Source organism: Cricetulus griseus, chromosome 8, assembly GCF_003668045.3.
Source record: "Cricetulus griseus strain 17A/GY chromosome 8, alternate assembly CriGri-PICRH-1.0, whole genome shotgun sequence".
NCBI classification, from domain to species: Eukaryota; Metazoa; Chordata; class Mammalia; order Rodentia; family Cricetidae; genus Cricetulus; species Cricetulus griseus.
In genome coordinates, this window is record NC_048601.1 from 97,990,549 (window position 1) to 98,014,708 (window position 24,160).

A 24,160-nucleotide genomic window follows, 5' to 3' on the forward strand; every position below is an offset into this window, starting at 1 on the left:
TGTTCCTTCTGACTACCAGGCTCTTCCTGAGCCACCTGAAGAGTTTCCTAGTCCAAAGGCTGCACTTTTTGTTGACCAGGCTTCCTCTGCAACCTCAAGTTTGGGCCACTCTTCTTGGTCTCGTTCTCACTCACTGACCTGAGGTGCTTAGGCAGCCAAAAGCCCGTGACTTCTGCCTCTAGAACGACAGATCTGCTCTGGGAATCAGAGGAGGGGGACAGTAAAGGCGGAATGGGGGAGGTGAGCAGAGTCATCTGCAATTAGCAGATAATTAGCGCTGGTGACCCTTGGGGCTCATCAGCGCTCCTAGGGCCAGCCCCCAGCAATCAGCCAGGGCAGGTCGAGAGTGTCAGGCCTGAGAATGAATAGGGCTCATCAGACGCGCTGGAGCCAGGGAGCCAATCAGGGAAATTAATGGGGAGAGATGAAGAGAGAGAGAGAGAGAGAGAGAGAGAGAGAGAGAGAGAGAGAGAGAGAGAGAGAGAGAGAGAGAGAGAGAGAGAGAGAGAGAGAGAGAGAGAGAGAGAGAGAGAGAGAGAGAGAGAGAGAGAGAGAGAGAGAGAGAGACAGACAGACAGAGACAGAGACAGAAACAACAAGACAGAGAAGAGATGTGGATAAAGGCAGGAAATGAGAAAATAAGATTAAGATAGACTGGGATAGAGAATCAAAAAGAGAGGAATCGGAATTAAGGAGACCGAAGGGGAGGGAAGGGTGAAGAAAAAGAAGGCTGAGTTGGGGGGAGGTGGAGGGGGAAAGGTGAAGAAAGGGTAAGAACTTGGTCTGGTGTGGGCACTCAGGAATTCCCACAGAAGCGAGAAGTTGGAGCTAGAGGAGAAAGAGAGAGGGGCAAGAGAATCGAGGCCAGGTCCAGAGTGCGAAGGGGCTGGGAAGACCCTAGGAAAGCGGTTGCCCGCGAATGGCCCCAGGCGCGCACGGGGCCCTGGGCGGAGAGCGCGCCCCCTGCTGTCCCCCGCCGGGTCCGGGCTCTTAGGGACCGCTGCGCAGTGCGCCCGGGGTGGGATGCCGGCCGGAATACGTCCTCGCAGCCCGCGCACCCCGCGCACCCCGCGCACCCCGCGCACCCCGCCGCCCCGCGCACCCCGGCGCACCCCGCGCACCCGCGCCACCCGCGCACCCGCCCCGCGCCGCCCCCCGCTCGCCCTTCCAGTGGCGCTGAGCCGGGAGCAGGTCCGGGCGCAGGGAGGGGACCTGGCCAGGCTGCCGCCGCCGCCTCCTGGCCTGCCGCAAACTTTCACAAGCGGCGGGTCCGGCCTCATCAATCTGCAATTAAATAATAGTTGGTTGGGCGCGGGGGGCGGGCGGGGTCCCGGGCCGGCCGGGCCGTTGGGAAGGCGCGGAGGGCGCGGGGCGCGGGAGCCGGGAGCGGCGGCGGGCGGAGGAGTAAGTGAAGCGTAATTTGAGGAAGATGGATGAGTCCGGAGGGCGACACCCCAGCCCGCCCGCCCGCCCCCTCCCTCCTTATGAAGCGAGGGAGCGCGGCCCGGAGCCACACTGCGCCGAGCCGCGCGCCCGCCGCCACCTCGGCCCGCGCGCCCGCAGCGAGCCCTGAGTGTCAGCGCGGGGCGCACGCGGGGGCCGGGCACGCCATGCAGAGAGCGGCGGGCGGGCGGCGCCCCGGGGGCAGCGGCGGGGGCAGCGGCGGCCCGGGCGCCGCCTTCTCCATCGACTCGCTCATCGGGCCGCCGCCGCCGCGCTCCGGCCACCTGCTCTACACCGGCTACCCCATGTTCATGCCCTACCGGCCACTTGTGCTGCCACAGGCGCTGGCCCCCGCGCCGCTGCCCGCCGGCCTGCCGCCGCTGGCCCCGCTCGCCTCGTTCGCCGGCCGCCTGAGCAACACCTTCTGCGCCGGGCTGGGCCAGGCGGTGCCCTCGATGGTGGCGCTGACCACTGCGCTGCCCAGCTTCGGAGAGCCTCCGGACGCCTACTACGGACCCCCGGAGCTCGCCGCTGCCGCCGCCGCCGCCGCGCCTCCACCTCCACCGCCTCGCGAAGCAACCCCGAGCCGGCCGCCCGGCGCACGGAGGGAGCGCTGGACGCCGACGAGCTGCTGCCGGCGCGCGAGAAAGTGGCCGAACCCCCGCCGCCCCGCGCCGCCGCACTTCTCAGAGACTTTCCCGAGTCTGCCGGGTAAGTGCTGGGGCCGACGTGGGTTCCACCGTCAGAAGGCCCAGACCGGGACCAGTTCAGAACTCCTGCCACCTGCTCGGAGCCCTGGAGTGCCAGATCCCAGCTCGTGCGCGGTGTTCAGTCCCCAACACCTCCAGGTCCCAAAGCCCGGCTCTGGCCGCGGAGAGCCTGAAGCTGCTACTCTCGGCGGCGTGTTGGAGTCCACAAGCCTCGCCCTGTCTCTTTTTCAGATTCCCTTCGTTTTTCTCTTCTCAAGGATGGGATTCCTGAGGGTCCCAGCAGGATCCCACAGTGACAGAATTTTGGGTCAGCTGTCAGTTTAGAATGTGGGGGTGCATTCTGCATCGACCTCTCAGCACTCAGATGGTGGGCATGGGCTTTGTGGATGCAAGGCAGAAGGAGGGTCTGATAAGCCTGCGCCTTCACATTAGCAGAGGTCACTTTTGAATTCTGGTTTAGACCTAATCATTGGAGAACCAGGTAGGGCGCTGGACCGTGGCAGGAAGGGACTAGAGATGCTAAAGGCTGGCAGAGTTGGGTGTGGCATAAAGATGATGAGTTGAGGATCCTGATAAGATTCAGCTGACAGGTCATTCAAGCGCCCTGGGAAGGTGCGGTCGCCACGGAGACAGGTGGTAGTAAACGAACCCTGGTCAGAATCCATTCCCTCGAAGTCCTCTTGTCCTGTCCTTAGTATCCTAAAGCCAAAAAGCTTTCTCCTATCCAGACAGAGCAAGGTGAGCTGAGAGCGAAGCTTATGCAATCTGGTGAGTTCTAATCAAGGAAAATAGCCTGTGCAAGGTTAGAGAGCTTAAACTTCCTTCACGCTAGGGTGAGCCCACTTCTGCTCCACAGTTCATGGCACCTAGCTTAGCCAATGGAAATGACCCGAAGGGTCTGGAAGCTGACCATAGCTGGGGCAAGAAGAGGGTCCAAGAGTCGTTGGCCAGGGCAGGCAGGCAATTCCTGGCGGCAGGTTTCTGCTGTGGAACTGCCCAAGGGGCTGTTCACTGTCTCGGATGATGGGGGCTGTCAAGAAGCCTGTCTTCAGGTTGGATTTGGTTCTGGGCATTTTGGCTGTGGGGATTCATCTGTTGTTAATTCCTTTTCCGAACTGGTTGGCCCATGAGGATCTGAAGTCAGAGCAGCTGCTCCTTCGACCCTAAGCAGAAGGGAAACACCTGGAGATAGGAGACAATGTCTTCAGGCCAAGAGGACCGGGCAGAGCAGAGAGAGGATGGAAACCAGCAGAAGGCTCCTAAGAAGGAAGGATTGGGGTGGTTCAGAAGCAGGAACGATCAGGGCTGGCTCCTGAAAGGGTGCTGTGGAGGCCACAGGGCCTGGAGGCAGAGCCAGGCAGGCATAAGAAAGCCTTAAGCTGGAGGGAAGGTGGGAGGGGACCCACATGTGTAACAGAACTGAGGCGGTGCCCTTGCCATCGGAGAACAGCTCATCCACACACTGCCAGGGTCCCCTGCCCTTCTCTCCACTCTAATGTATAGTGGGGGTTCTTTTCTGAAATAAACCCAGTATTGGCTATTAAACTGGATATATCAATAGAAGGAAAGCACAGAAGAGAACTACTGAGAGGAAAGGATTAAGGAAAAAGCGCTTGGGGGGGGGGTGTTGACAACAGACACTGACTGGAGATTGTGACTAGGGAACGGGCTGTCTTGCGAACAGGAACTCTGGGCTGGGCTGAATGAAAGTAAGCAGCTTCACTGAAAAAGTGTGCAAGGAAGAGTTCTGTCACAGGAGGGCTGGGAGAGAGCGGAATAAAAATACCGGGCATGCTGAGAGGAGAGTTTTGGCACCAGGAGTGGTATTCTTTAGACAGGGTTTGGGGACTTAGGGCGATGGCAGGCTGGTGACACAGACAGGGAGGAAGAACAGATTTCTTGATCTGGGAAAAATGTAATCCACAAGGAAAGGAGCCGTGTGCACTGCTGCTGAGCACAAGGAAGGGGCTTTGTTGGCAATATAATGGGAAGGAGACCTCCAAGGGGAGGGTGTTGACAGTTTCTGTTCTGAAGGTCATGCCCCAGCCTGGGAAGATCTGTGGCCGTGTCACCATGGGTGCTGGAAGAGCAGGAAGGAAGTCAGGCTTCAGAGGGACTCAGCACAGCTGTCCCAGCCCTTTGCCAACAACCACTCACCCACCTTTCCAGGTGTGAGTTTTCCTTGCCGTGGCCATGGAAAGAAAAAAAAAATGCAGTCACCACAATGATAGGCATAAATTCCATCCAGGGAATGAGAGCACATGGCCACTGAGGCTGACAGGAAGTAGAACCTGCTGTTGCAGGACTGCCACGGAGTATTTGGGATGGGGTAAGAGAGTTCCCCGCTGTGCATGAAACAGGAACCCCACAGAGAGAGTCTGGAAAGGAATACGGTCTTTAAAATGACAGAGGGGGTGCTGCTTTCCTGGCGGGGTGGGTGGAGGGCTTTGGGCTAAAGTTGTTGCTCATTAACACTTGTTGAATATTTAATGTGTCATTGCTGGCCCCTGTAAATGACCTTATAGAATGGCTGGGTGTGGTGGCACCTACCACTAGGCTGGCAGAAGAGGAGTTCAGAGCCAACCACAGCTATATATACTATATCAGGGGACACCCTGGGTTACTTGAAGCCCTATCTTAAAAAGAAAAGAAAAGAAAAGAAAAGAAGAAAACTTCTAGTGAAGACAGGCCAATTTGGAGAATGAAAAGGCTCTATACTTTGTGAAATTACAGGAGAGTTTTTCACTTGGTTAAGAATTAAGAAAGATGTCAAGTCACTCTATATGAGAATTGAGGAAGAAAAAACCCAGAGAGTGTAGGTAGAGGTAAAAGTTATGTTAGCAAATGAAAAACCAAAAGGACTATGTGAAGAAATGATGGATAGAAAAAGCACTGAGAATGAGAGACTGAAGAGTTCTAGGTTTGCAGTGTGGGGAGAGTGGGGCTAACGGGGCAGCCTTTTTATAGGAGAGACACAGAGGAGAGAATTTTGAACGCGCAGGAAGGATTAAATATGGGTCAATGGGGTGGGTGGTAGAGTGCTTGCCCAACATGGGTGAGATGTTGGGTTCTCCACACACAAGGGCATGCACACACTCAGGCTCTTGCACACTTGCATACGTGTGCACGCACACACTCAAGATCTTGCATACTCGAACACATGTGCATGCACACACATGTACACACCAACAAAAGAACCCAAAGAAGTGACAGCTGAGCACTAGAGATATCAAGCAAACCACCTATTGATATCTGTGATTTAGAGGCTTTCACTAGCCACATTAAAAAGACAAAAGAAGCTAGTGCAATGAGTAACAATCTTATTCAATCAAATACATCCAAAATATCATTTCAGTATTAATCCATTAAATATTTGAATGGCATATTTTGTATCTTCTTTTCTTACTGTCTTTGAATTCAGTGCATATATTCTAAACGCCCAGCTCGGCCGTCTTTAAACTAACCATGTTTTGGGTGCTGGCGATGACCATTTCAATACATCTAAAGAGGGTGTAAGGGCAGTCTCATGTCAGCTATGGAGGAAGGAGATGAGGTGGCAAATCCTCAGCATCCCAGGAAACCGGGCAGAAGCCTGCAGGGAGCTCAGCCCCAACTGGGAGGGTGTGAGCTGGTCTTGGGGATCTGAAGAAGTGTGTGAGTAGCCAGTTACAGCTAACCCATGTGCCAGATGTGGCAAGGCTGTGCAGCACACAGCTGGTGACTGGATAGGATGCTGGGTGCTGGGGAGTGATAGAATAAAACTATCTTTCGGGGGACAGTGCAGGCGGGGACTTCAGGCCAAGGGTATTTGGAGTATTCCACTTGGAGGTTGAGAACCAAGTGAGTGGGTGTGGGTACGCCGTGTGTAACCATTAGGTGATGATAAAAATACAAGGAGAGACTGGCATGAGGCATGGTGCCGAGGCTGAGTAGAACGAATGAAAGCATTCGTAGCTACGGTGGTGTGGGGGATGAGATAGTGTGAGGGACCAACTGAGAGATACCAGTGTAGTGAGCACTGTCTTTTAAAAACCGAACAGGTAAGGATTTGCTGATTTCCGAATGGAGATTTCTGTAATAGTGGTAATCAGAGGGGACCAGGAACTTCAGAGCCGTGTGGCGTTCAAGGGCTGATTGCTGTAAGCTAAGCACCTGATTGTAACTAGGGAACATTTTTGGATGACCATTAATTAATTTCTGAATAGGTGCCCATTATGACTGTTGAGATGCAGTATTTATCTATGAGAGGGAGACAGGAAATGACGTGCCGTAGAGCCAGAGATTTCAACCGTGAAAAACAAGAGGGTTTTTTTTTTTTTTCAGTGACAAAGACCTAGAATGTATTTTCCTAGAACTTTTGAGACAGTGCACAGAGAGATTGATTGTTCCGCTGACTTTTTGTTTTGTTTTTTTAAAACAGGCTATCATTCTGTTTCCCAGGCTGACCTCAGACTCACTGTGTAGCCCAGGCTGGTCCCAGCATTCCACCTGCTAACTTAGCCTCCCAAGTGTTGAGACAAAGGTGCAACCATTATGCTCAGCTTGCTCCATTGGCTTTTCACATTTTATTTGTGTTTTATCTTTCTGAAATATTTTTTTTAATTTTTTTTAAATTACTTGCATGTGTGCACAGAAGACTATTGGGGCTCCTGGAGCTGCAGTTACAGGCAGTTGTGAACCACCTGACATGGGTGCTGGGAAGAGCATGTGTGCACCATCCGTGAGCCATCTATCCAGCCCTTTTTGTTTTTATTTGGGGACAAAGTCTTGTGCATCCTAGGCTGTCTTCAGAATGACCACATGCAAGATGACTTTGAACTCCTGAAGTTACAGCCCCTAGGAACCCTCCCTTGATTTCCTTCTCTTTCTTTTCTTTCCTGTTCTTCTCTTCTCTCCTCTCCTCTCCTCTTCTCTCAACCTCTCTCTCTGGTTTTTCGAGACAGGGTTTCTCTGTGTAGCTTTGGAGCCCATCCTGACACTCGCTCTGGAGACCAGGCTGGCCTCGAACTCACAGAGATCCGCCTGCCTCTGCCTCCCGAGGGCTGGGATTAAAGGTGTGCGCCACCAATGCCCAGAACTTCACTGGCTTTTAAAGGAAGACGAATGTCAGAGATGGTGTCAGCTCTTGCTGTCAAGTCTGAAGACCACTCCCAAAGTTGCCCTTTGACCTCCACGCACAGGGTCACACAGATACACTAAATAAAGAGTAATGCAATAGTAAAAATTTTAGAAAGACAGGCATTGCATTAGCTTAATGCAGTTGAAGGAACTTTTATTTAGCAGTTCTAGCTCAAGTGCTCAAGTCTCAGCTTTGTCACTATTTTGCTGTGTAATTTTGATACCTGCTGCAGTTAGAGGATATTTTATTGTATGTCTGTTATGGGCCTAGTGTGTTCAAGACACTTTGGGAGAATCACTGTCACTAAACTTCTTTAGGCTTTTACTATCTTTGTCTAGATCAAAAGTTTTCTTTGAGGTGATTTTGTGCGTGTGTGTGTGTATGTGCGTGCGTGTGTGTGTGTGTGTGTGTGTGTGTGTGTGTGTGTGTGTGTGTGTGTAAGGGGTGTACAGGGCTGTGTGGGCTGTGTGTGTATTGTTTGGCTGTGTTTTGTTTGTTTGTTTTTGAGACACATTAGGATGCCCTGGAACTTGCTATATAGTCCAAGCTGACCTTGAACTACTGGAGGTCTGTCTACCTGCCTCTGGATTAAAGGTGTGCACCACACCCAGCCTGTGAGGGGATCTTTGATGTCCCTTTCTATTCCTAGACCAAGTGTTTGAAGCAGGGATCTGAACCTGAATTCCAAGGACTTCCTTGCAGGAATCTGTTGGCAGTGTGGGAGACCTTACATCTTTATTTTTTTATTTTTTTGTTTTTTTTCGAGACAGGGTTTCTCTGTGGCTTTGGAGGCTGTCCTGGCACTCGCTCTGGAGACCAGGCTGGCCTCAAACTCACAGAGATCCGCCTGCCTCTGCCTCCAGAGTGCTGGGATTAAAGGCGTGCTCCACCACCACCACCACCACCACCACCACCACCACCACCACTTTATTCTTACTAACTGGTTTAATTTGTGATTGTGGAACAAAAAAATCAGAATTGTCTTAGCAATACATGAAGTTTCTTTCATGAATAGAAATCACATGTTTTCATGAAGGGTTGCATTCTTTGGAGAGATAATGCTTCTTGAATTAGTAAAGAAGCATGATTACATGATAAGATTAAGCTTAAATATTTGATGACTATATTTTAAAAATATTTTATTTTAATTAATTTTTAAATATTTATTTTATGCCTATGAATGTTTTGTCTTTATGTTATGTATGTGCAGCATGCCTGGTGTCCACAGAGGCCAGAAGAGAGCATCTGATACACTAGAACTAGAGTCATGGATTATCGTGAGCTACCTACCATGTCGGTGCTCGCTCGGTCCTTAAGAGCCAGTGCTCCTGCTGGGCATGATGGCACACGCCTTTAATTTAATCGCAGTAATCAGGATGCAGAGGCAGGTGGGTCTCTGTGAGTTCGAGGACAGTCTGGTCTACAAAGCGAGTTCCAGGACAACCAGGGCTTTTATACAGAGAAACCCTACCTGGAAAATAAAAAATAAACAAATAAACAAACAAATAATGGTGCTGTTATCTGCCCAGCCATCTTTCCAACTCTCTTATTTTGTTTTTCAGGATTTTATTTTATTTTGTTTTATTCAGTTTTTGCCCTGACTGCCTCTGCCTCCTGAGTGCTGTGATCAAGGGTGTGCATCACCACCACCCAGCTGGGATTTTATTTTCTTAAACCTGGTTTACATAGTGAGTTCCAGGCCAGCTAGAGCTACGTAGTGAGACCCTGTCTCAAACAAAAACAACAAAGAAGAGATTTTACTTTATTTTATTTATTAATTTTGGAGACTGGCTTTCTCTGTGTTAACAGTCTTGGCTGTTCTAGAACTTTTTTGTACAGCAGGCTGGCCTTGAGTTCCCTAGTGCTGAGAGTAAAGGCATGTGCCAACCATCTACCAGCCTATTTTTAATTATATGTATATTGTGTGATTATGTATGGGCATTTATTCGTGAATGCAGGTACATCCTGAGGTTAAAAGGAGGTATTGGGTCCTTTGGACCTGGAGTTGCAGACACTTTGAGCTTCCAGACGTGGCTGTTGGAACTGAACTTGGGTCCTCTGCAAGAGCAGTATACATTCAACCCCTGAGCCATGTCTCCAGTCCTTGATAACGGTGTTCTAATATAATTGGCTTCAGGTGAAGAACTGTACTCTCTCTCTGTTGCATAGCTGAAGCTAAGCAGGGACTGGTAGGTTTTATCCACCTGCCAGGGGAGCTCATGGTACAGAGAGTTGAAGAACCCCTAAGGAGTGGCAAACCTCCAAGTTCCTTTCCTGGATTCCAGAGCTTTGATGCCTTTCTCATGAGCAGCTTCTGCAGTGGCACACGGTGTGGGAGACACAGTACAGGGGATTAGGGAGAGAATCCCTTTTTGTCTTGTTTACTGTGTAGCCCTGGCTGTCCAGGGACTTGCTTCCACAGACCAGGCTGGTCTTGAACTCAGAGATCCCCTACCTCTGCTTGAGATTCAGGGCGGGCACTACCACTTCCGCTTTAGGAAGAAGATTCTTTCATTCAGAGTAAGGGGCAGGGTGGCTGTACTGGGAACAGTGGGAGAAAGGCAATAAGAATAGTGACAGGGGGCTGGAGAGATAGGTCAGAGGTTAAGAGCACTGGCTGCTCTTTCAGAGGACCCGAGTTCAATTCCCAGCACCCACCTGATGGCTTACAACCATTTATGATCTGGTGCCCTCATCTGGCCTGCGGGCATACATGCAGGCAGAACACTGTATAGATAATAAATAAACAAATCTTAAAAAAAAAAGGGCTAGTGGGAGGGATTCAAGGCCATTTTTGTTCTTGAACAAGTTTAAGGTCAGCCTGGGCTACATGAGACCCTGTCTCAAAAAAGAGAGAGAATAGTAATAAATAGCTAGGCATGGTGGCACACACCTTTAATGCCAGCTCTCCAGAGGCAGAGGCAGAGGCAGGTGGATCTCCAGGAGTCTGAGGCCAGGCTGGATTATAAAGAAATTCCCAGGCCAGCCAGGGCTACACTGTGAGCCTCTGTCTCAGTAATGCTACTGCTGCTGCTGCGGGTGATGAAAGTACTTCAATTGGAAAAGGAGGGGCATGATAATACTATGGACACGGTGCTTTGTGTTGTGCTCAAGGCCACTCTAAAAGACTGCAGGCAAGGGCTCTGCACAGGAGGTAGTAGAAGGGCTGGGTCTTTTCCTTGAGCTAACTAGACATCAGGAAATAGAAACCAGGGGTACAAAGAAAGAGACTTAAGTGGGCATGATAAAAGAGAAGTTGAGGTGGAGTCAAGAACATTACTTAGAGCATCAGTTCTCAATTGTAGGTCACCATTCCTTTGGGGCTCAAACAACCTTTTCACGCGGGTTGCCCAAGACCATTGAAAAACACAGATATTTACAATTCCATAGACGTAGCGCCAGCCTGTGGTGGTGCACACCTCTATTCACCGGACTGGGAGGCAGAGGCAGGCGGATCTCTGTGAGTTCGAGACCACCCTGGTCTCCAGAGCGAGTGCCAGGATAGGATCCAAAGCTACACAGAGAGACCCTGTCTCGAAAAACCAAAAACAAAACAAAACAAAAAAGTAGCAAAATTACAGTTATGAAGTAGTAACGGATGTCATGGTTGGTGGTCACCATAGATGAGGAACAGGAACTGGATTAAAGGGTCAAAACATTAGGAGGGTTAGGAACCTCTGATTTAGAGGGAATGGGGTGACACCTGGGCTAGGTGGGGAGAAGTAGCTGTGTGTGAGCCAGTGCTAGAAATGAAGCTCTTAGCCAGGTGGAAGTGGTGCATGTCTTTAATTCCAACACTCAGGAGGAAGAGGCAGGGGATTCCTGTGAGTTGGAGGCCAGCCTGGAGAGAGAGAGAGAGAGAGAGAGAGAGAGAGAGAGAGAGAGAGAGAGAGAGAGAGAAAGAGTTCCAGGACAGTCAGGGCTACACAGAGAAACCTTGTCTTGAAAAACAAAAAACAAACAAACCAAAGTGAAGGTCTGATGCGGCCTGCAGCCTGTGTGCATAGACACAGGGAAGCCTGGGTTCCTAGCTTCAGAGGAGAGGCTGGGGTGGGTGGGGTGGGGTGGGTGGGGTGGGGTGGGGTGGGGTATGGGCAGTTACCAGCTGGGATGAGTTTGAAGGGATTGACGCAGAGGCTGCAGGGGCTGGGGGAGAAAGGCAGGATGAGGGAGAGAGGCTTGGCTGTGCTGTCAGGGTTCTGAGCAGGTCGAATTCAGGTGTCCATAGGGGAGACAGCCCCAAGGTGGCCAAAGCCATGAAGTAGAGGAGAGTAGTCAGCTCCTGTAATGTAACAGGCAACATCTGTGTGTGAGTGAGGACCAGTGGGAACCATGGGGATGAGGACTATGAGCAGAAATTCTGCGCCTTGCAAACACTAGGACTGGGGCAAACACAGAAACATTTCTGGCCTGGGTAATGGCGGCAGATTTCTGAACTGTGAAGTGCAGAGAAGAAGGGTTAGCCTGGGGGCCGGGGAGAACTAGAACTTTCACAAGGGGCAGTAGGAAGAGATGGAGAAAAGCTCCAAATGCTGGAACCCCATGAATCATGCACCCACACACAGAGCCCCGTGATGTCGGCCATCTCATCTCTGCTCCCTCATCAGTAAAATTAGCGTTTGAATTAAGCTATCTTTAAGATTGTTCCCAGTGTACAGTTTTGTTTGTTTTTTAATATGCTTCAGTTTATTATTTGTTTGTTTTAAAGATGAGGGTGGGTCATCCGGGAGGTGGTGACGCACGCCTTTAAACCCACTACTGGGGAGGCAGAGGCAGGAGGATCTCTGAGTTCAAGGCCAGCCTGGTCTACAGAGCTTCACAGAGAAACCCTGTCTCGAAAAACAAACGACAAACAAAAAAGATGAGGGTGGGTCTCAGTTCCAGGCTGGCCCAGAGCTCACAACCCTCCCACCTTAGCCTCTCAATTAGCTGGGGTTAAAATTGGGCATGGTCCTTAAGGATACCTTTATTGATGAGTCATTCTTTTATTAAAAGGGTTGGGGTGGAGAGATGGCTCAGCCATTAAGAGCACTTGCTGCCCTTGCAGGGGACCTGGATTTAGTTCCCAGCACCCATGTGGTGGCTCACAACTGCCTGTAATTCCAGTTCTAGGGGACCTAAGGCCTCTTCTGATACCCCTTGGCTCCTCTCTCTCTCTCTCTCTCTCTCTCTCTCTGTGTGTGTGTGTGTGTGTGTGTGTGTGTGTGTGTGTGTGTGTTATTTAATATATATTAAGGGCACCCTGAACAAGGGATCTGTACATTGTGTGCTTCCCAATGAGGAGTGTCCATGGAGAAATCAGAGGCAGGCTGGTTGTGTGCGTCAGGCTGGGGTCTAGGCTGGGAAGACATTACCATCAGAGGCTGGGAAGGTGGAACCACATGATGGCATAGCACGGAAGTGGCTTTTGTGTGAACCTGGTGTGGATGGAAGGTGGCGAGGAGCTGGCCTATGGGGTCTGTGCCCAGCCTTTGTGTTGTTGCCTGTCCAGTTCTTTATGTCAGATAACACTGGAATGTAGTCAGTGTTAGTGAAAGGAGGGGCACAGAGGGAGCATGGAGAGAGCACCAGCCCGGGTGTGCCTGGGAGTGATGGGCGTAGACCCAGTGCTGCTGCTGCTGCTACTTTGAGGATACAGCCCCCGTGGCCTTTACCAGGGAAACAAGGGCTGTGGTGTTTATCTCAGAGTCACCAGGTAAACAGGAAGACTCTTACACCTAGTCCTGGACTTAAAGAAAGAAAGTCTTACTGGAGGGTTAGGCATAGAGCTCAGCCAGCAGATTGCCTGCCTAGCATGTATGAAGCCCTGAGCCAGATCCCCAGATCTGAATAAAACCAGGTGTGCTGGTGCATGCCGGGAATCTAAGCACTGGGTAGGTAGGGGCAGGAGGATTAGAAGTTCAAGGTTGTTCTTGATGAATAGTAAATGTGAAGGTTTGGTGCCAGACAAACTGCCTACATATAAACTATATCAAAGTGTGGGAAGGGTGTTGGAGAGATGGCTCAGCAGGTAAGAGCATTAGGTTCTGTTCCCATCGCCCACGTGATGGCTTACAATCGTCCATAACCCCAATACCAGAGGATCCAGCAGTGTCTTCTGGCTTCCATGAGCATCAGGCATGCATGCAGTAAACAGACATTCATGCAGGTAGAATACCCATGCACACAAAAATAAATAAAACGGATAGGCTCTCTCCTGACCAAGCTACAGCCCCCAGCCATTCCCCTCCCCCATTTGAGATGGACTCTTACCCTATAGCCCAGGCTGGCCCTTAAAACTCAGCATCCTCTTGCCTCAGCTTCCTGAGTACAGCGATTACAGGTGTATATTACCATACCCTCTCTCTCTCTCTCTCTCTCTCTCTCTCTCTCTCTCTCTCGTTTTGTTTTTCTTTTCTTTTCCTTTTTTGCAGATTTTTTATTTGAATTAGAAACAAGATTGTTTTACATGACAATCCCAGTTCCCTCTCCCTCCCCTCCTCCCCTATCACTCCCCCCAACTAAAACCCTACCTATCACACATCCTTTCTGCTCCCCAGGGAGGGTGAGGCCTTCCAAAGGGTATCATCAGAGTCTATCGTATCCTTTGGGATAGGGCCTAGGCCCACCCCCGTGTGTCTTGGCTCAGGGAGTATTCCTCTATATGGAATGAGCTCCCAAAGTCCACACCTATGCTAGGGATAAGTACTGAGGTCCTGTAGATCTCTGAGGTCTCCTCACTGAAACCCATGTTCCTGGGGTCTGGATCAGTCCCATGCTGGTTTCCCAGCTATCAGTCTGGGGAGCAAGAGTTCCCCCATGTTCAGGTCAGCTGTTTCTGTGGGTTTCACCAGCCAGGTCTGGACCCCTTTGCTCTTCACTCGTCCTTCTCTGCATCTGGATTCCAGTTCAGTTCGGTGATTAGCTGTGGGTGTCTGCTTCTACTTCCACCAGATGCTGGATGAGGGCTTTCGGGTAGCATATAAGTCAGTCATCAATCTCATTATCAGGGGAGGGCATTTAAGGTAGCCTCTGCTCTGTTGCTTAGATTGTCATCTTTGTAGATCTCCAGACATTTCCCTAGTGCCTGATTTCTCTGTAAACCTAAAATGTTTCCCTCTATGATGGTATCTCCATTCTTGTTATCTTCTATTCTTCCCCTGACTCAACCTTTCTGCTCCCTCATGTCCTCTGTGTCCCTCCTCTTCTCCCCTTCTCATTCTCCTAGCTCCCTCCCCCTCTCATTTTGTTTTTCAAGACAGGGTTTCTCTTTGTAGCTCTGGCTGTACTGGAACTCTCTCTGTAGACCAGGCTGCCTCAACCTTACACTCACAAACCTTACACTCCACCTGCCTTTACCTCCCAAGTGCTGGGATTAAAGGCATGTACTTCCACTGCCCAGCCCATTTTTCTCTTTTTAAAAAACTTACTTTTGGCGTTGGTGGTGCACGACTTTAATCCCAGCACTCGGGAGGCAGAGGCAGGAGGATCTCTGAGTTCGAGGCCAGCCTGGTCTCCAGAGTAAGTGCCAGGATAGGCTCCAAAGCCACAGAGAAACCCTGTCTCGAAAAAACAAAACAAAATAAAAAAACCCACTTACTTTTAATTGTGTGTGCTTGTGTCTGTGTGTTTCTGTGTGTGTGTGTGTGTGTGTGTGTGTGTGTGTCTGTGTGTGTGTCTGTGTCTGTGTCTGTAGGGAATTATGTGTACATGTGTCTGTCTATGGCTGTACGTTGGTATGTGTGTCAGTTTCTCTATGTGTGCTTATCTGTGTTAAGTGTGCATGTGTCTGCATATATCTGTAGGTGGGTGTTGTGTTAGTTTCTGTGTGTGTGCTTATCTGTGTTAAGTGTGCATGTGTCTGCATGTGGGTCTGTGGGTGTGAATGACCACAGGGGGTTTCCCTGGACCTGCAGTTATAGGTCACTGTGAGCCAGCACACTTGGGTACTGGGGACGGAACTCAGGTCCTCTACAAGAGCAGAATGTGCCCTCAGCCACTGAGCAATCTCTCCAGACCTAGAAAATACACTTTCAAAGAAAATGAACATTAACTGGTAAGATTCTATACCACAAGGTATCAAGGGCAAGAAAGATCTGGTGGGAATTCTGTCTTGGGAATAATGGGACAGTGGGATGCTGGGTGACCGGCCTTCTGCGGAGGCAATCCCAGGGATCTTCTGTGAGCACACTAGGTGTAATTTCAGTGGTTAAATTAGAGTCTGTGTGTATGGGAAAGAAACGAGGCTTACACTTGGATTTGATAAGAAGGCTATTTAGGGCTGCAGAGATGGCTCAGGGGTCAGGAGCACCGGCTGCTCTTCCAGAGGCCCAGCTTCAGTTCTTCTCACCCACATGGTGACTCCAACCGTCGGTGACTCCATTCCCAAGGAACCAGGTGCGCTCTTCTGGCCTCCTTGGGCACCAGGCGCACATTTGGTACAGAGACATAGTTGCGGACAAAACATTCATACAAATAAAATAACAAAACTTAAAAGGTTTTCTATTGGGGGAGGCAGCTGGGAAAGAGCTGTTACTTTAAGTGGGAGGGGGAGGGAAAACCGTTTGCTGGAAAGGCTGGGATGAGTGCTAGGAGATTTCAGAGAGATTCTAGACATGGTGCCATGTCCCTAGCTGTGGGACTGAGGAAAGCCATTTCATCTTCCTGAGATTCCATTTCCTTCAGCTGACAGTCAGGTTAGCGACTCTGCTGTCTGTGCTGGTCTTCAGCAAGTGACTTGTGGAAAAGCACTCAGAAAAGTCCAAGGTTACACAAGGGCGTCCTGGATAGCAGTGACGTCAGAGCACACAAAAGGTTGCAGGGTCTGAACAACATGGTGTCCTAGTTTGTTTTCCGTTGTTGCAATAAAACATTCGGAGCAAAAGCAATTTGGGAAGGAAAGGGTCTATATGGCTGACATGTCCCAATCACAGCCCATCATTAAGGGGAACCAGGGCAGGAACTCAAGGCAGGAACTGAAGCAGAGGCCATAGCTTACTCATGACTTACTCAGCCTGCTCTCTTATATAACCCAAGACCGTGTGCCCAAGGGTGGCTACCCTCAGTGGTCTGGGCCCTTTCACTCAATCATTAGTCCCACAGACATCCACAGTCAGTCAGATGGAGGAAACCCCCATTGAGATTCTCTCTTCCCAGATGAGTCCAGCTTGTGTCACGACAGAAAAACTAACTGGGGCATATGGGGACTTGGAACTACCATGAGCTTGTCACAGAGCTGGGAGAGGCAGAATCACAGTGCTCTATCGAAGGTCCTCCCCTTTATGTGGAGCAAGGAATGCCAACAAGGTGCCGGAAGAGAATGAAGAGAAACACGAACGCCCCTTATGGTGTGTCACGTTACAGAGACCGTGGGATGCTGGTCATGCACAGTCCAAGCGATGAGCAAAGAAGGAACTGAAAGGAGGCTATGGGGCCACCAACAGGACAAAGTCCTGGCCTGCAAAGGAGTGGTTCAGTAATGGCACCTGGCAGGCTAGTGCTCTGAGGCCTGGGAAGTGCAGCCAGGTCTCTTTGGGAAATGATCTGGGATTCCTCCCACCTTTTGACCCCACCTACTGGGAGAAGAATGACTGCCAAGGGAGGGTCTTTGTCCTGGGAACTAAGTAGAGAAATGTTGGTGCTGTTTTTCAAGTGGAAGAGGGAAGTCAGAAGGAACTGTGGGGCTTGTTTAATCATACAGACAGCTGCTTTCCTCCAAGCCATCACAGAGCAGTGCCGGGACAGGGGAACAGCTCAGTCAAGTCTGAAGACATTCCTTCAGTAGCATTCATCATCCTTGGTGACTCCAGTGTAGAGTTCCCCTCTTTCGCAGGCTTGTGCTGTCCTAAGCTGGCCTCAAACTCACCATCTAGTCTTGACCTCCCTGGTGCTGGTATTTCACCCAGGCACTGTGATGCCCAATCTTAGCACTGTGTATTCTTTCTGCTGGGAAGATACCTCCCATAGATTCTGTGTGGCGGTTGAGCTCTCTAGCCAACTGGACCCCTTTCATCCCTTTTGGTTTTGAGATTATAATATAATTACATCATTTTTCTCTTCCCTTTCTTCCCCACAAACCCTCTCATTTACCCCTCCTTGCTCTCTTTCAATTCATGGCCTTTCTTTCATTAACTGTTATTATACGCACGAATGTTACTAAATACATCCTGCTTGGTCTGTATAATGTTACTCGTATATGTTTTCAGGATGGGCTATTTGTTATTGGATAACCAGTTACTGTGCTCTTCCCTGGAAAAAGCTGTTTCTCCCACTTTCTCCCTTAGTTGCCTCTAGATCCGTGTCTCGTAGATGGGGGAAGCCTACTGAGACCTCCACAGACGGTCCCTTTATGTCCATGGGGCTTAGCTGCTGCCCTTCCTCTGGGAAGCAGCCATTGTCTGGACTCAATGGGTAGCAGCTCTCTTGGCACCAACTCTCTGCGTAATTGTAATTCAAGCTTAGTGATTTCTGTTTCTCCATGCCATGAGGAGGAGCAATCCATAAGCCCCATAAGTCCCAGGAGCTGTTCCATGAACTCTGCTTGTTTCCGACTACCCAGCCTTCTGCACTGTCACCCACCCTGGCCACCTGGAGACCGAGGCTTCCCCACACACTCTGGACTCACAGGAGCCTAGCACACACTGGCACTAGTCTCAACATCCTCACACGTGAGGTCAGGACCTATCTGCCTTCTTGGCCACTTCCACTTCAAAACAGTTTTCATTTTGTTGAAGATTTCACCCATGGAACCATTATTTTCCATTATAAGATGTTCAATGGAACCTGACCATGATAACTCGCACCTTTAACCCCAGCACTGGGGGAGCACACATAGGCAGATTTCTGTGAGTTTGAGTTCAAGCCTGGTCTATATCGCAAGTATCAGGACAGCCAGGGCTACTTGGAGAGACCTGGCCTCAAAAAAACAAAAACAAAAACAAACAAAAAAACCTTTTTTAAAAAAAAGATGTGCAGGGGCATCTTGTTTTGTCAACTGAGACCATTTTCACCTGGAAGATCCATTTTTCTGTGGATCTGACGTCTGTCTAGTCCAAGTCCTCTAAATCAAACTTCAAAAATAGAGAACATATCAGAAAGGTCTGACAACTAGGCATGACAAACCTATGTAATCCCCAGCAGGCAGAAACAGCAAGGTTGTTGTAAATTCAGGGTCAGCAGGGTCTTTATAGTGAGTTCCAAGCACAGAGCTACTTTGCAAGCTAGCTTATTGCTTCTGCTGGTTTTAGCCAACCACAAAATTGTGTGATTTTGTTTATTATAAAGCAGATAAAGGGAAACAGCCTGAATTTCTTCCCCTCCTCCTCCTCCCCTTCTGTAAAGTAGGGTCTTAATTTACAGTCCAGACTGAGGGGCTCACATCAGACTAGCTCCGAAGCCTGCCTCTGCTTCCCGTGTTGGAATTAAAGGATAAAAGGTGTGTGCCACCTGCATTTCCTTCCTTCCTTCCTTCCTCCCTCCTTCCTTTCCTTCCCCCCTCCTTCCCTCCTTCCTTCCTCCTCCCTCCCTCCCTCCCTCCTTTCCTTCCTCCCTCCTTCCTTCCTTCCTTCCTTCCTCCTTCCCTCCCTCCCTCCTTCCTTTCCTTCCTTCCTCCCCTCCTTCCTCCTTCCTTCCCCCTCCCTCCTTCCTCCTTCCTTCCTCCCTCCTTCCTTTCCTTCCCCCCTCCCTCTCCTTCCTTTCCTTCCCCCTCCCTCTCCTTCCTTCCTCCCTCCTTCCTTCCTTCCTTTCCTTCCTCCTTCCTTCCTTCCTTTCCTTCCTTCCTTCCTTTCCTTCCTCCTTCCTTTCCTTCCTTCCTTCCTTCCTCCCTTCCCTCCTTCCTTTCCTTCCCCCCTCCCTCTCCTTCCTTTCCTTCCCCCTCCCTCCTTCCTTCCTCCCTCCTTCCTCCCTCCCTCCTTCCTTCCGTCCTTCCTTCCTCCTTTCCTTCCTCCTTCCTTTCCTTCCCCCCTCCTTCCCCCTCCCTCTCCTTCCTTCCTTCTTCCTTGCTCTCTCCCTTTTTGAAAACAGATTTATTCATTTTATTTTATGTGTGAGTGTTTATATGTATGTTTGTGTGTGTACCACGTGCATCCTTGGTGCCCAAGAAGGTCAGAAGAGGGCATCCAATCTCCTGGAACTGACGTTCTGGATGGTTGTGATGAGCCATTGCTCCAGCCTCCTGCATCTCTTTCTTAACTAAGTTATGTGGAAATGGTAAACTGTGTGAACTCGCTGCCTGCCAAGGGCCTTTCTTCCAAGGGTAGCTCATTCACTCCTGGTCACTTATTCTATCCAGTTCTCAGTGTGCCCTCTGCTGGTGGAGCAGAGAGCAAGTGACAGCAGCGAATGTGTCTGCACTGGGGGCGGGGCGGAGGGCGGAGGGTGGAGGGTGGAAATGGTCCTGTTTAACCCCCGCCCCCTTTTCCCTATCTGTGTATGAATCTCGGCTTTTCACATTGCTTGGTTCATCATGTAATTTTCTGCCACTCTGGACCCACTTCCCTCTGGGCTTATTCTCACTTCTGCCTGCTTTTCCCTTTCCTTCCGTCTTCCCCTCTTGGATCTCCGCATTGTTCCAGAAGCTGTCCTCCGAGGCCAGTGGTTGTTGAGTTCCTCTCAGTTGCCCCACCCCCGCCTTGGTCTAGAGGTAGCTTATCAGCGTCTTCAATGTCACGATCATAAAGGCACAGACAGAAACTCTTGCCCCTGCCACTCAGTGTCCCACCGGGATCAAGAGGCAGAGAGAGGCCACGAACCCTGGCTCCTCATATGGCTTTAAAAGCAGCGGCACTGGGGGTGGCCTGCTTGTGTGGGCTGGCATTTCTGGATCCATCTGAAGGCAGAGGGATGGATGAGATGATCTCAGGAGGGCTCTGCCAGATCGAGGAGCAGGGAGCCTCCTCTCAATCATCATCAATTTAGATTTATTGGAAGCCCCCCGGGGGGGCTTGGCACTGTACTAAATGGTTGTATACTGCAAGCCCTGAAATCCAGTAGCTGCCTTTTTAACACTGTTTAAAACACTGCACCACTGGGCTACGCTTTTGTTAACACATTATTAATTACTACAGAGTATGTTTTAAGGATTGAAACCATAGGACTTGGTTAGTAGTGTTGGGACTATCTTCACTTCTTTTAGCACCGTAAGCCCCTATAGGACTCCTCTGCGTATGGGAAGATGGGAGGCACACTGGACACGGGGCTGGTGTGAGTGCAGGAGGGAGTCACACTGGGGCTGGCAAAGGGTAGAGGTGAAGGTGGTGTCTCAGGAGAGAGGCGGGAGCATGCAGGCGTGCCCTGGAAATAGCTGCTTTTATTTTGTTCAATATTTATTGAATGTCTATAAGTAATTCTTAAGATATCAAATCTATAATCTTGAATAAAATACAACTGAAATCCATATATTTGTGAAGCTTACATTCTAATAGTGAGAGGTTTTTTGAAAGTGAATGAAGTTGATGTCACATATTATGGCAGCAGATGAGTCCAAGAAGCATCTAAATTCTAAGAGGATGGCAAGGAAGAAGGGCCAGCCTGAAGAGCCAGGGGAGGAGCCCATGCTCCATCTGGAGAGGAGTGGGGTGTCCCCAATAGAGAGAGGGCTGGGTGGGTAGGCACAAAAGACAGGAAAGCCACTCAAAAAGCCAGTTTGGTGAGGGAGTGATGAGAAAGGGACAGATCTGAAAGGCAGATTTGTGAGGGAGAAATGAAGAGTGTTGTCGTGGTGAGGTCTGCAGATGGGGAGGAGGGTACCACCAGGCCAAGTGGGAAGAATGGTAAGGGTGAAAAGTTGGAGAATTGTTGAAATTTCCATTTGGGACTTGAGGAATCTGAGTCGATGGAAATGAAAAAAATGGTGTGACCAAGATCTCTTAGCAAGAGGAAGAAGGGGACCCATGTCCTGAATCTTTATCAAAAGATTTATTTGTTTTTATTCTATTATTTTATGTACATGAATGTTTGCCTGCGTGTGTGTCTGCACACCATGTGCATGCAGTACCTACAGAGGCCAGAAGAGGGCATCAGATGCCTTGGAGCTATAGTTACAGATGGTTGTGAGCCACATTGTTGGTGGGTACTGGGAATAGAACACTGGTCCTGAGAGAGCAGCCAGTGCTCTTAACCATTGAGCCATTTCTCTAGCTCCCAGGCCTTAATCCTGCAGAAAACAAAATGTTTGTGGCCAGGGATGAGGTAAGGTTGGTACTTTTTCTAGACACCATGAGGCACCTGAATGGCAAGCTGCTTATGGGGAGGTAAGAGGCAGTTTGGAGCCAGGCTGGGGACATGGCCTCAGGCAAAAGTCTCCGTGGATCCCGAGGAGAGGGTGCGGCGTGAAGGAACAGGTGTGGACTCGCTGGGAGGAAACAGTTACTGACTACAGGCCCAGTGGGAGGGACTACAATAAGGCCTGCCTGTGGGGTGCTGTGTCTTTGTATGCCCCTTCTCTTATACACCATTCCCTGCACTTGGGGCCCAGTTCACTGGACATGCCTGAGGGGTGTGTGGCATGAGTGGTGTGGGGATGGGGGTTGCATTACTCTTCTCGCCCAGTCTGCTTCCCTGAGCTCCTGGGTGAAGGCACCTTGTGTTCTTTCCTACTGGTTGGTGGGTTGTCTTCTGGCTTTCTATTGTTTCCTTTGGGCAGAAAACAAAGGACTTGATGAAACTAAAAAACTCAAAACATTGAAAAAATATTTAAAGAAAATTCCTTTTATGTGTGTGTGTGGTGTGTGTGTGTGTGTGTGTGTGTGTGTGTGTGCACACGTGGTACACACCTATGTGGTGTATACATGTGGGCAGTGTATGTAGATGTTGTAGCCTGAATGGGTACATGTGGAGGCCAGAGGTTGGTGTTAGAACTTCTTCCTCAAATCAATTTTCCATCCCGCTGCTGCTTTAATTACATTTTAAATATATTTTATGTGTGTGCATATGTGTGAGAGAGACAGAGTCTGAGGACAGAGTTTGAAAGTTGGTTCTACCCTCTCACCATATGAGTCTCGGGGACTGAACACAGGTCATCAGGCATGGCAGCACCCGCTACGCCGTCTCTCTAGCCCTCTACCTTAGTTTTTTGAGACAGGGTCTCTCACTGAAAGCAGAGCGTGTTATTTCAGCTAGATTGGCTAGCTGGTTGGCCCCCAGGATCTATCTCTGTCTTATGGCTGGGGGTACGGCGTGCACCACCACACCTGACTACAGGGGGCTCTTTATGTTGGTGTCGGGGATCCATACGCAGACCTTCATGCTGGTACAGGTGACCCATCTCCCCAGCCCTAAAAGCATTTGAAAGGCTTTGTTTACAGTCGTGACAAAGACATCAGTGGATAGGATTAAAAGCAGTGGTGGATTTCAATTTTAGAATTGAGTATAGGTTCAAATATTTATATTCTGTGATAACACAGTCACGCCCCAGGGGTCAAGGTGCTTTCCCACCTCCCTTCCCTAGCTTCTCTCTGTCACCCTTCCCTCCAGTCCTCCTCTTCTGACAGACCTCAAGAAGCCCCATTGGTGCTGTGCAGGCAGCTCTGGCCAGGAGGGTCTGTGCAGGGAGAGATGGTGGCATGCTGGAATTAAGGATGAGCCGTAGAAGGGTACCAGGGGGCTGAGTGACAGGGATAAGGCAGTGCTAGGAGCTTTCCCATCAGGGCAGTCTGGTTAAAAACAGGAACCAGGTGGACAAGGAGATCTCATTCTCCGGCCTTTAGAATTTCTTAGCTTCCTTCAGACTTCAGATGAGACCAGATGACGCTGAAGTTTCTATCTTGACGTAAGATTCTATGACCTGGATCTAGTATGTGTGTCTGAGGGGCTAAGAGTCAGGGTACCACTTGCTCTTGGGGCCGGAGAGCTCCTGGGAGGACACAAAGCTCTGTGTGGCTCCAGTTCTCTCCAGCCAGCTTCCACATGACTTCCTCCTGGGCCTGCAGGTCGGGGTTTGGAGGCTGAAGCTGGGAGGGGGTAAGCAGCAAGGGGGCGGTGGGAAAGTTGGGGTCACTGTCGTGTGTGTTGCCTCCCTGCTTTTCCATGGTGGAGTCTACTGGTTAAAACCTTTCTTCCATTCTTTGTCTCCCCTAACCTTTCCCTGCTCCCCCTTGACTGCCCATCCTGTCTCCTTCTAACCATCTCTTCCTCTCTGAATGTGCTGTTTCCTATTTTCAACCGCTCACTCCTGGCCATGCTCCCACGTGCCTCTCCTTCCCCAATCTGTTGGCTTCTCCACTCCACTCCCACAGCAGAGGGGAAGGTGTACAGCTCAGATGAGGACAAGTTGGAGGCCCCAGCAGGAGACCCAGCAGGCAGCGAGCAGGAGGAAGAGGGCTCAGGCGGTGACAGCGAGGACAGCTTCCTGGACAGTTCTGCAGGGGGCCCAGGGGCTCTTCTGGGACCTAAACCGAAGCTAAAGGGAAGCCTGGGGACTGGCGCTGATGAGGGGGCACCAGTGGCCACAGGGGTCACCACGCCAGGGGGGAAAAGCCGAAGGCGGCGCACAGCCTTCACCAGTGAGCAGCTTTTGGAGCTGGAGAAGGAGTTTCACTGCAAGAAATACCTGAGCCTGACAGAGCGCTCCCAGATCGCCCATGCCCTCAAGCTCAGTGAGGTGCAGGTAAAGATCTGGTTTCAGAACCGCCGGGCCAAGTGGAAGCGCATCAAGGCTGGCAATGTGAGCAGCCGTTCCGGGGAGCCCGTGAGAAACCCCAAGATTGTGGTGCCCATACCTGTGCATGTCAACAGGTTTGCTGTGCGCAGCCAGCACCAACAGATGGAGCAGGGAGCCCGGCCCTGATCGGGCTCCTGGGGACCGGATGGCAAAGGATCTGCACCTGTGCCTGCCCAAGACTCACTGGGTGCTGCCAACTAAAGGGGACCAGTGGACCCTGCTCTGGGAGAGGTCAGCTGTGCTCCCTGGATT

General features: G+C 50.4%; 1 protein-coding gene across 1 annotated transcript; it reads left to right on the forward strand.

Moving 5' to 3' along the window:
• Positions 1-1,610: 1,610 nt before the first annotated feature.
• Positions 1,611-24,034, forward strand: Gbx1 (gastrulation brain homeobox 1). The gene is given in 4 exon segments (XM_027428404.2): positions 1,611-1,994; positions 1,997-2,110; positions 2,112-2,154; positions 23,484-24,034. Coding segments are annotated over 4 exon segments (1,092 nt in total).
• Positions 24,035-24,160: the final 126 nt, after the last annotated feature.